We start from the raw sequence: 12341 nt of genomic DNA on the forward strand, positions 1-12341 counted from the left end.
GCCGTTGTTGGCGACAGCTCACAACACGTGTTTATTTACATGGGAGTAAAAACTGTCTTTTCAGTTATTAGTAAAAATAAATAGTTAATGATAATTTTAGGATGAGAAATGCACAGAAAAATTAGTCACTGCACGATCGATACACAAATAAAACTGTATAGTGAGTAAAACAGGAAACCGGCTTCGTTCTCACCCCTACTGAGGGATTTTGGGGTTTCATGCCCTTCAAGACTTTGGATTGAGTGGAATCAATTGATCAGTTATCGATTGGCGAGGGTGATATATCAAATTAAATTGAGAAAAAAAAACATATCTTAGATTGAAATTATAAATTCTGACTAAAAATTTATCGTACTAAAATTGCCATCTTACAACCCTATTACAGATCTGTAGATAAAACAAAAAAAAGTTAAGATCGTGATGAAAAAATAGGGGTTGATCGTGAAAGGGTGAAACATTGTTAGTAATGTGATTTTTTTTATTCCAAGACATGACAAAATAAAAATTGATATCTTGCCAAAAAATTAAAGTTTATAATTAACAAATAGAAAATAAGCGTTGATCGTAGAAGGGTAAAAATTTAGTGTTTTAGGTGTATATTCAAATGCTGTATCACAAAAAAATTGAAACTAAAAATTTCATCTGAAAAATAAAAAAGAAATTTGCATAAAAATGTTATAAAAATCTGTCAAGCCGTTTCGTTGGAATATGGAAATTAACACGAGAATTTTCTATATGAGATTTTCCAATTTTTTTCACTGATGCTTCGCTCCAGTTGATCACAACGTGATTTTATGTAGTCAAAAGCCTTTCTCCATGAATGGAATGTCCAATACAAAAAGAATTTTTTAGTTAGAACCAGTAGTTCTTAAGATGAGCGCGTTCAAACAAACATTTTTAATACTATGTAATACTTTCTACAGTTTTTTATGTGTTAGTTTTTTATGTACAATTAAAATTTGATATGCGTTTTCCAATTAGATGGTAATTTGTTTATTTTATTATCTACTAAAGTTTAATTAAACTATCCCACTATTTATTTTTCACTTGGATTTTTTATATTAAATAAACAATCTTCTTATAAAAATTACACAAGATCTAAATACATATTGTGAAAAACTTTTTTCAAAATAGTGTTTTTTCTATCATCAATTATGACTATAACTGATATTTTTTTGAATAATTCAAATGTTGGTGAGTGTATCAGAATATTTTTATTGAAAAACCCCGAAACACCCAACACCGTCAAAACTACCCTTGAAGAGAGGTCTCGGCCAGTGTTCCTGAAACTCCCCTTTCCATAGTACCCTCTGAAAGTTCAGGGTTTGTGGAGGTGTTGGGGTTTCGACTTTAAATCACTTTGCTTTGAACTATCATTGCGCAAATTTTCATTAAAATTGGCCGAAACCAATTCATTTCCTCCCAGGACACTTTCAGACACTTCAGAAGTAATTTTGACGATGTTGAGAAGGGGATTTATATTTTCGTCCCCATAGAGACTTTAAAGCAGCTTGCTTTGAAATATCATTGCGCCATTCTCATAAAAATTGGCCGAAACCAATTCATTTCCTCCCAGGAAACTTTCAGACACTTCAGAAGTAATTTTGACGATGTTGAGAGGGGGATTTATATTTTCGTCCCCATAGAGACTTGAAATCATCTCGTTTTGAACTATCATTGCACCAATTTTCATAAAAATTGGCCGAAACCTATTCCCTTCCTCCCAGGATAGTTTCAGGCATTTCAGGAATAGTTTTGACGACGTCGAGAGGGGGATTCATAGTTTCGTCCCCATAGAGACTTTAAATCAGCTTGCTTTGAACTGGGGATTGGGGGCTTTGGGGTTTCATCCCCTTCGAGACTGTGGATTTAGTGGAATCTGTTGTTAGAAACAAAGATAAGATTTTTAATGATCCAGTATTTATAGCAAATCCAACATCTTCATCAGTTGTTTTATTAAATCTTCTTTTTTTTAGTTGTTTTTTCCCATTTCTCTAGTATTTTCATTCCATACGTTCAATTCTATTCTTTAAAATGGTCTTATAAAAAAAACTTAAGTGATCAAATCAATAATAGTTTTAAAAAAAATGGATACTACTTAGAATCAAGATATGAATAAATTCAGTACTTATTTCCAGACTCGAAATCAAGTTGGAACACATCCAAATATACGGAAAAATCAGATCATTTTATTAGATTATACTTAGTTGTTATTTGCTGTACAGTTTTCTTCACATGGTACGTCAAATGGTTGTGGAATAGAAGGTACCTTTATATTCATTCCAGAAATGTACCAGGACCCTACGGGTTACCATTTATAGGATATGCTTATCTATTTTTCTTATCTGAAAAAAACGGTGAGTAAAAAAAAAGTGATTATCAGCATAAACGACTAGGTTATATGAAAAAATTGATAATTTTTAGATATAATAAAAGTTATTACCGATATACGAAAAATATATCCTGATATATGTGCTTTATGGTTAGGTACTAGTCTTTATTACGCGGTGTCTAAACCAGAACATATTGAAAAGATTTTAACGAGTTCCAAAGCTTTGGACAAAGATTCTCTTCATAAATTTCTTTCATTCGTTATTGGCGAAGGTCTATTGACAGCCAAAGGTCAGTAATATCTCTTTTTTCTGTTTATTCATATAATTTACCTCCAATACTGTCTCATTCTTATCAATTATTCTCAGATCATAAATTTCCGCTTCGATCAACGTATTTTCCTGATTTAGCTACACTTTAAACGAAATACAATATTGGTGTGTGCATTTCTTTTAAATAAATATGATGTTGTAGTACAAAAATGGAGAAAACACAGAAAAATTTTCAGGCAAGCTTTCAATCAAAGAATTCTTAATGCATACCAAGCAGTTTTTTTGGAAGAAGGGGAAATTTTTGTCAAACAATTGCAAAAAAATGTCGGAAAGAAAGACTTGGACTTTTTTGATATTATTTCCAAATGCACCTTGGACACCTTGGAAAGGAAAATTTAACCTCAACTATCATTAACAGCTGATAAAAACCCTTTTCCACCACTTGGTTGTATTTTTGTACATATATCTATGTGGCAACCATCTTTTTCACTCCAATCATTTATCTCTATAACAATTAGGAAGTACTGTACACGTACCAAACAGATTGAGAATCATCTCGTTGACTTTTTTGTCTATAACCAACTTTGGTATGTTTTTTCTGCTGATTATTGATGTACCAACTGCTGCAAAAGGCATTTCATTAATAAGTTTTGTACTTGACGCCAATCTCTGGAATGGTTCCTGCTAACTTTAGAGCAATATCTTCTAATAAGTCGTGTGACTCACACACAGATGGCTCTGCCATTGTCAAATTCATATGACGTACCAACTTTCAAAAGACTGTGTGTAAGAAGATTAGTCAGTAAAAAGTGACAGTCGTTTAAGTGAAACTATCACTTCCTTCCGAAATCAAAACGATTATTATCTGAGTGGACTGCAGCTGGTGAACCATGTCGGGAACGTTCAAATGCTCAATAATCATCTGGAAAGGTTATGGAGTTGTGGAGCAGACACCATTTATAAATCTTGGAAAGTTTTGCTCCAAATAAATAAAGAGTCTTCAGGTGGAGAAAATTTCCAAAAGAAGACTGAATCCCTCAGCACCAGGTCACTTCAGCTACAGTTACAACAAGTACCGAGTTGCGCGGACTCAAGAGAAAAGGAAGTGAATGAGTGGTTGGCCCAAGAATCTCCAGGTGGAGAGAATTTACAGAAAGAGACTGAATCCCTCAACACCAGGTCACTTCAATTGTTACAACAAGTGCCGAGTTGCGAGGGCCCAACAAAATTTTCCGTGAAGGGCTGAGCTTGGTGCGGAAGGTTTAGGATAATTGAGACTCTACTGCTTTTGAATATTACTCATGAGACACTCTTCATAGATCATCCAATGAACTAAATGTTTTTTTTTTAGAAACAGCAATGGGATTAAACATGAATTTACAAACTCAGGATTCAGATAATAATATGTTATAATATAAACAAGTAAGATATTATATTTTAAAATTTCTATTTATAATATCACAAAAAATTACTAAAACCAATGTTTAATGGTATTTTAAGAATGTACTGATAATAGTATATAATTAGCAATTGATATATTTTGTTAAATTTCCTTCTTTATAGCAATCCTTAAGAATCTTGGCATTGCTTCGAATCGTAATTCACCAAATGCCTTTTTCAATAGACTAAATAAATAATAGTCACATGGTGGTAAATCGGAACTATAAGGAGGTTTTTTCAGTGTATCTCAACCCAATTCTTCAACGTTTTCATCGTTAACCGAGCTGTGTGTGGTCTGGCGTTGTTTTGCAGTTATAGCGCGGATACAGATTGAAATATCCTGTCGTTTACAGTTCGATGTTCAGGAATATATGTGAATAGTGGTGTACTCAAGTTTCATCTTTAGTTAGCAAACTTTTCAGCGCGTGCATTCCAGCTCAAAATTCAGAAGTCTTGGCACCGATCTGAATGAAATTTTGCAGTAACCGTAAGGCAGTTCATGAATTTCTGTTCAATTTTCGTATCACCCTTGTAAAATAACATAAATATGACGTTCGTATAATATTTTGTCAATTTTTTTTGTAGATTGTTTGAAATAGTAAATTATAGGATGTTCCACGCATGGTACCATTTAAAATTTATATGGAAATTGTATCCATTAAGCAAACAGTACGACAAAGCTGTAAAAATATTGAAAAATTTCACATCGACAGTAAGAAAAATAAGTTTTCGAAACTAGTTACGTTTTTTTTTTAATTTTTCGGATTTTCAGGTAATTAATACAAAACAGAATTTGAAAGATTCGATACGTATCTCTGGAATTGAAGGTATATTCAAAATTCCATTTATAATTTCATTCCTTTGATATTTCACTGGCTAATTATCAAACTACATTTTATTTTCATGAAATAAGCTAATTTTTTTTAAAACGGGCCAGAAATTAGTACTTTCCGGTTTATTTTTAGGTCAGAAAATCTCATTTTGTCGGACCGAGCCAGAAAATTTTTGTGATAGTCCGGTAAAAGCTTTTACCTACTACCAATATGTAATATCAAACCTCGTTTATTATAATAATTAGACACAACACCTGTACAATTAGTGATGTTTATTCCAGCTGACGTGGAGAAAATTGAAGAATTGTAGTTTTCAATTTCAATTGAATTTTTTGTAGAAACGATTTCCCTCTCATTAGTTTAGTAGCTATATTCTTTTTTGTTTTCTGAGGATGTTTCTACATATCCTTCAGCGACACTACTGGATTTCCATCCACCATGTCTCTTCAAAATGTGCATTTCAACACCAGCATCAGCAAGTAAGGATGTTGATTATCTTCTAAAACAGTGACCTGTATATTGTGATGGATTTGGTAGTTCCAGAAACGTTGCTATTTCTTTTGGAATGCGCCCAAAAGTATTGATACCAATTGGTTGAGGAAAACATTTTCCATTTTTATATAAAATAAAAAACCGGACATTATTCAAGCAGTCAAAAGCCAGCGATGTATCCTCTAGTAATAGCAAATTCTCTTTGAATTTTAGTTTTAGTATTCGGTATTTTGATCGTTATGAACGTAACTTCGTCAACTACATCACCAATTTTCAACTTCATCAATTCTTCTCTTCGGCAGTCGCCAAAACACACCCACGATTAAGGAAGCTTATAAAAATAATATGATACATAGAAATGTCACCATATATATCGGATTTCATCTAATTTTCTCATATCTCAGGTTCTAATATAGCTACAGAGTTCGTTTTGGTTTAAGAACACACGCTGAAACACCTTCTTTCTTTTGAGTTTGAACACTTAAATCGGTTGAGTTGGAGAGGAGCTAGTCGCGGACATTCAATATGGAGTTATGGATTTTTGTACGTTTTTGGCAATTTTTCTACATTCAAAGATCTATATCTCAGGTTCTGATATAGCTACAGAGTTCGTTTTAGTTTAAGAACACTCGCTGAAACACCTTCTTTCTTTTGAGTTTGAACACTTAAATCGGTTGAGTTGGAGAGGAGCTAGGCGCGGACATTCAATATGGAGTTATGGATTTTTGTAGGTTTTTGGCAATTTTTCTACATTCAAAGATCTATATCTCAGGTTCTGATATAGCTACAGAGTTCGTTTTAGTTTAAGAACACTCGCTGAAACACCTTCTTTCTTTTGAGTTGAAACTCTTAAATCGGTTGAGTTGGAGAGGAGCTAGGCGCGGACATTCAATGTGGAGTGAGTTATGGATTTTTGTAGGTTTTTGGCAATTTTTCTACATTCAAAGATCTATATCTCAGGTTCTAAAATAGCTACAGAGTTCGTTTTGGTTTAAGAACACTCGCTGAAACACCCTTCTTTCTTTTGAGTTTGAACACTTAAATCGGTTGAGTTGGAGAGGAGCTAGGCGCGGACATTCAATATGGAGTTATGGATTTTTGTAGGTTTTTGGCAATTTTTCTACATTCAAAGATCTATATCTCAGGTTCTGATATAGCTACAGAGTTCGTTTTAGTTTAAGAACACTCGCTGAAACACCTTCTTTCTTTTGAGTTGAAACTCTTAAATCGGTTGAGTTGGAGAGGAGCTAGGCGCGGACATTCAATGTGGAGTGAGTTATGGATTTTTGTAGGTTTTTGGCAATTTTTCTACATTCAAAGATCTATATCTCAGGTTCTGATATAGCTACAGAGTTCGTTTTGGTTTAAGAACACTCGCTGAAACACCTTCTTTCTTTTGAGTTTGAACACTTAAATCGGTTGAGTTGGAGAGGAGCTAGGCGCGGACATTCAATATGGAGTTATGGATTTTTGTAGGTTTTTGGCAATTTTTCTACATTCAAAGATCTATATCTCAGGTTCTGATATAGCTACAGAGTTCGTTTTAGTTTAAGAACACTCGCTGAAACACCTTCTTTCTTTTGAGTTTGAACTCTTAAATCGGTTGAGTTGGAGAGGAGCTAGGCGCGGACATTCAATATGGAGTTATGGATTTTTGTAGGTTTTTGGCAATTTTTCTACATTCAAAGATCTATATCTCAGGTTCTGATATAGCTACAGAGTTCGTTTTGGTTTAAGAACACTCGCTGAAACACCTTCTTTCTTTTGAGTTTATGAACATTTAAATCGGTTGAGTTGGAGAGGAGCTAGTCGCGGACATTCAATATGGAGTTATGGATTTTTGTAGGTTTTTGGCAATTTTTCTACATTCAAAGATCTATATCTCAGGTTCTGATATAGCTACAGAGTTCGTTTTAGTTTAAGAACACTCGCTGAAACACCTTCTTTCTTTTGAGTTGAAACTCTTAAATCGGTTGAGTTGGAGAGGAGCTAGGCGCGGACATTCAATATGGAGTTATGGATTTTTGTAGGTTTTTGGCAATTTTTTTACTTTCAAAGATCTATATCTCAGGTTCTGATATAGCTACAGAGTTCGTTTTAGTTTAAGAACACTCGCTGAAACACCTTCTTTCTTTTGAGTTTGAACTCTTAAATCGGTTGAGTTGGAGAGGAGCTAGGCGCGGACATTCAATATGGAGTTATGGATTTTTGTAGGTTTTTGGCAATTTTTCTACATTCAAAGATCTATATCTCAGGTTCTGATATAGCTACAGAGTTCGTTTTGGTTTAAGAACACTCGCTGAAACACCTTCTTTCTTTTGAGTTTATGAACATTTAAATCGGTTGAGTTGGAGAGGAGCTAGTCGCGGACATTCAATGTGGAGTTATGGATTTTTGTAGGTTTTTGGCAATTTTTTTACTTTCAAAGATCTATATCTCAGGTTCTGATATAGCTACAGAGTTCGTTTTAGTTTAAGAACACTCGCTGAAACACCTTCTTTCTTTTGAGTTTGAACTCTTAAATCGGTTGAGTTGGAGAGGAGCTAGGCGCGGACATTCAATATGGAGTTATGGATTTTTGTAGGTTTTTGGCAATTTTTCTACATTCAAAGATCTATATCTCAGGTTCTGATATAGCTACAGAGTTCGTTTTGGTTTAAGAACACTCGCTGAAACACCTTCTTTCTTTTGAGTTTATGAACATTTAAATCGGTTGAGTTGGAGAGGAGCTAGTCGCGGACATTCAATATGGAGTTATGGATTTTTGTAGGTTTTTGGCAATTTTTCTACATTCAAAGATCTATATCTCAGGTTCTGATATAGCTACAGAGTTCGTTTTAGTTTAAGAACACTCGCTGAAACACCTTCTTTCTTTTGAGTTGAAACTCTTAAATCGGTTGAGTTGGAGAGGAGCTAGGCGCGGACATTCAATATGGAGTTATGGATTTTTGTAGGTTTTTGGCAATTTTTCTACATTCAAAGATCTATATCTCAGGTTCTGATATAGCTACAGAGTTCGTTTTGGTTTAAGAACACTCGCTGAAACACCCTTCTTTCTTTTGAGTTTGAACACTTAAATCGGTTGAGTTGGAGAGGAGCTAGGCGCGGACATTCAATGTGGAGTTATGGATTTTTGTAGGTTTTTGGCAATTTTTCTACATTCAAAGATCTATATCTCAGGTTCTAATGTAGCTACAGAGTTCGTTTTGGTTTAAGAACACTCGCTGAAACACCTTCTTTCTTTTGAGTTTGAATACTTACATCGGTTGAGTTGGAGAGGAGCTAGGCGCGGACATTCAATGTGGAGTTATGGATTTTTGTAGGTTTTTGGCAAATCCTAATGAGAAAATAGACGCAAGCAAAAAGATATTAGACAAAAAGGAAATGAAGATCCAGGAAAATTTGGCTGCAACAAGTAGCATAGAAAAGGGGAGGAAAGAAGAAAACGATACAGCGAATGAATGAAGAAGGAAAAGATCGGGAAAAAATGGATGAACTGGGAATGAAAACTAAAATCTCGATACTCTGAGATGCTCGAAAGGGGATAAATGATTCTAGAGAAGAAAAAAAAATTGTAGCTCTCTGCTTTCAGAGCTCTCGCTAATCGAAGTATGATTTCTCGTAATTTATGGTCTTAAGAACATTCATCCCTTGTCTTATTATGTTTAATACTCTCCTGATGATTGTTGTTTGTTTTTTTTCACCAAAGTTTTTTTCAAATAACGCAGTTCTTCTTGGTCTACTTGATGGTCTGATCGGTTCGTGATTATTCTCGTAAAATAAACGCAATCTATATTGTAGTTTTATTGGAGGTTTTATTTTCAGGGAGCAGACACAACTGCAACAGCGCTTAATTGTATTTTCACGTTATTGGGCATGTTCCGAGATGTACAGGTAATTAAAAATAATTAACCTGGTTGAGTTTCGAAGGTTATAGCCTCAACTCGATCGTAATTATCGAAATTTTTATATTCGTTCTTTAGCAAAACGTTTTGGAAGAAATCTTGGCGATTCTAGGACCCGATAGACCAGTATCTCCATCAGATTTACCTGAATTGAAATACACTGAAAGAGTTATCAAGGAAAGTTCGCGATTATTTCCGGTAGCAGCTTTGTTTGCTAGAAATATAACCGAGGATATTGATGCAGGTGAGTATGTAGTGATTGATTACAAAAAAATTCACTTGGTACTCTCGATATTGCTACAAACTCGTACATTGATATAGACCGTGAAGCCGGTTCTATCCTATTATGTTAATCGATGCTCCTTTGGCGAATACGCTTATTTTTTACTTGTTATGTTTGTTTTGAGGTGACTATTTCTTGATATTGGTTTTGTAACCTGTTTACATTATATTGCGACAAGTTTCTTCACTCTCAGACCTGTTAACGAGCAAAATAGGAGTTGTTATATTGGTAAAAAATTTATAATCTCTTCGATATATGTAAACAAAACGTTTCAGGACATGCACTTCATCTGTCGTGTTCAAAATACTTACAGAACCTTATTTTGGAATATTTTTGTTTGATTTTTGGATTTGACCTAACCAAATAGGCTTTATATACTAGTATTATATTTTGTAATGACAGATGCGATTGTAATTATGCAGTTTAATCCCCACAACTCCTATTACCTTGAAATTTCAATATGTTGTACAGTTTTTCATTTTCATTTCCATAGATTTAAAATTCGAATAAAATCAAAATAGAAAATGTTCTAATAAGAATATAAAATAGGTTAATTTAGGTTAGGTTAGGCTAGGTTAGGTTAGGTTAGGTTAAGTTAGGTAAGGTTATGTTAGGTTAGGAACACACCTCCCCGCCCCTACTTACAACTTCCTTTTGCATCAGACATTCATGAAGTATAAGTACCACACTATTGCTTCCACTTATTGAATATGTGTGTTTTCTAAGTTAGTATATTGAGATTTTAATTGGTTTTTATTTCACCTATCTTCAGCCACGTTTTAATTAACCGCCCCTTGAAATCTGCCGCCCCCTAGGCTACATCCTACTAGTAATTTATTGGTTTTAAATTAAAAGAGACAGTAATAATTTTATGTGTTATGAATATTTTAGGTGATATAGTTTTCCCTGCGGGTAGTTCTGTTGTTTTTTGTAAGTTACATATACAAAGGAATCCAAAATATTGGCCGGAACCACTCAAATTCGATCCTGATTTCTACCTGAAAATGTAGCTAATAGTAGAGGATCCGTAATAAGATCGTCCTTCACTAGTGTACCAACCAGATAAGAATAATATTTTATCAAATAAAATAAGTTTGTGAATAAAATTTAATAAGGCAACCCTTTAAAAAATTTTCATGGTTATAATTAATTAAAATTATAAAAAATTAATATTTTTCAAAATTTCGCCGGCGTGCCTGCCAAATAAAACAAATTCCAGTAAAAAGTTTATAATATACACAACACCACAGTAGCATACTTTTCTCTGGTCCCTAATACCTGGCAACTTCGTTCAAAGACGTAAATTGATATAAGTAACTGCACTTTTCTGTCAACCAATCGCAATTAATTTTAAAATGAAAATAATTTAATTACAAACAGCGGAGTATAAGGTTGCGTGTGAAAATTTATTCATAGATACAAGTTGTAAGACTTTGAAACTGAAAAAATGGAGCGGGCAGAACTATTAGACAGAGAGACATTGCGCGTAGAATTCCCTGTTATAGAGAAGGACAAAGTACTACAGAAGAGACTGCGCAGTTTTTAGACTCATAGTAATGACAAGGATGAATGAATTTACTAGAGAGTAAAGGAGATAAGATGATTTTTTTGTAATTTTAGTAAAAAAGCTTTTGAAAACCTCAGTATGTGTCAAAACGAAAAATGTATTTAAAACAAACAAAAGAAAAAACAGACAATATTTTTCAAAAAATTTTTTAATTCATGTTTAGCAGGAAAATAAAAAATTTTTTATTCGATAATAAATACATTACAATAAGTAACATTACTAAACAGTAATAAATAATTTTTATTCAGGATCAAAGTCACCGGAAGTTGTATCGTTTTCTAAATCAGGGGAAGCTTCGTCGTTGTCTTTTTCTGTCATTTCAATAATATCATTTATTTTCAAAGGTGTTTGGTCTCCAGCAAATCCTTTTGGTTTAAAATATCCATTCACACAATTTGGGTCAGTTGCATGTAGCCACATCGAATTTACATAACTGGATTTACTTGAGTTGCTGGAGTTACTTGAGTTGCTGGAGATACTTGAGTTGCTGGAGTTACTTGAGTGACTTGAGTTGCTGGAGTTACTTGAGTTGCTGGAGTTACTTGAGTTACTTGAGTTGCTGTAGTTACTTGAGTTGCTGGAGTTACTTGAGTGACTTGAGTTACTTGAGTGACTTGAGTTGCTGGAGATACTTGAGTTGCTGGAGTTACTTGAGTTGCTGGAGTTACTTGAGTTGCTGGATTTACTTGAGTTGCTGGAGTTACTTGAGTTGCTGGAGATACTTGAGTTGCTGGAGTTACTTGAGTGACTTGAGTTGCTGGAGTTACTTGAGTTGCTGGAGTTACTTGAGTGACTAGAGTTAGTTGAGTTGCTGGAGTTACTTGAGTTGCTGGAGTTTTAGATGTGTAGTTACTTTAATTTTGTTGTGTTGTTAATACTGTGTCCGTAGACCGTACCTGAAAATAATCAATTTCTTAAGAATAAATATAATTAAAATAAAATATAATATAGTTAATATTGATTAAAAAAATAACTAAAATACCTTATTAATCTTATCAGGAGAAGGAGTTACCACATCACCATTATTTTCTTTATCCTCAGTATCCCCAGAAGTTGTTGTCAACGATTTTGGATGTAGATTATCTTTAAATAACTAAAATAATTCGTTGAAGCAAATTTCGGAAAAAAATTTTTATGATAAAAATATTTTTTAATAATATACTTACTTCAAGATTTTTTACAAATAAATCAAATTCATCATTGTAAATATTTTTTAAA

The 12341-nt window shown here is 33.6% G+C and overlaps 1 protein-coding gene across 1 annotated transcript; it reads left to right on the forward strand.

Annotated features, from left to right (window-relative positions):
• Positions 1–1154: 1154 nt before the first annotated feature.
• LOC130451743 (cytochrome P450 4C1-like) lies at positions 1155–10580 on the forward strand. Its single transcript, XM_056790963.1, has 7 exons — positions 1155–1194; positions 2139–2357; positions 2425–2622; positions 2806–2927; positions 9194–9262; positions 9352–9517; positions 10448–10580. The coding sequence occupies exons 1-7, from the start codon at positions 1155–1157 to the stop codon at positions 10564–10566; spliced, it is 933 nt and encodes a 310-aa protein (XP_056646941.1). The 3' UTR covers positions 10567–10580.
• The last annotated feature ends 1761 nt before the right edge of the window (positions 10581–12341 follow it).

The sequence above is a fragment of the Diorhabda sublineata genome, chromosome 1, assembly GCF_026230105.1.
Source record: "Diorhabda sublineata isolate icDioSubl1.1 chromosome 1, icDioSubl1.1, whole genome shotgun sequence".
NCBI classification, from domain to species: Eukaryota; Metazoa; Arthropoda; class Insecta; order Coleoptera; family Chrysomelidae; genus Diorhabda; species Diorhabda sublineata.

Excerpts from the sequence above, each read along its gene's own strand:
- LOC130451743 (XM_056790963.1), top strand. The coding sequence starts at position 1,155 with ATGACTATAACTGATATTTTTTTGAATAATTCAAATGTTG. Across the intron at positions 9,263-9,351 it reads GCATGTTCCGAGATGTACAG|CAAAACGTTTTGGAAGAAAT; the intron begins GTAATTAAAAAT and ends TTCGTTCTTTAG. Across the intron at positions 9,518-10,447 it reads AACCGAGGATATTGATGCAG|GTGATATAGTTTTCCCTGCG; the intron begins GTGAGTATGTAG and ends TGAATATTTTAG.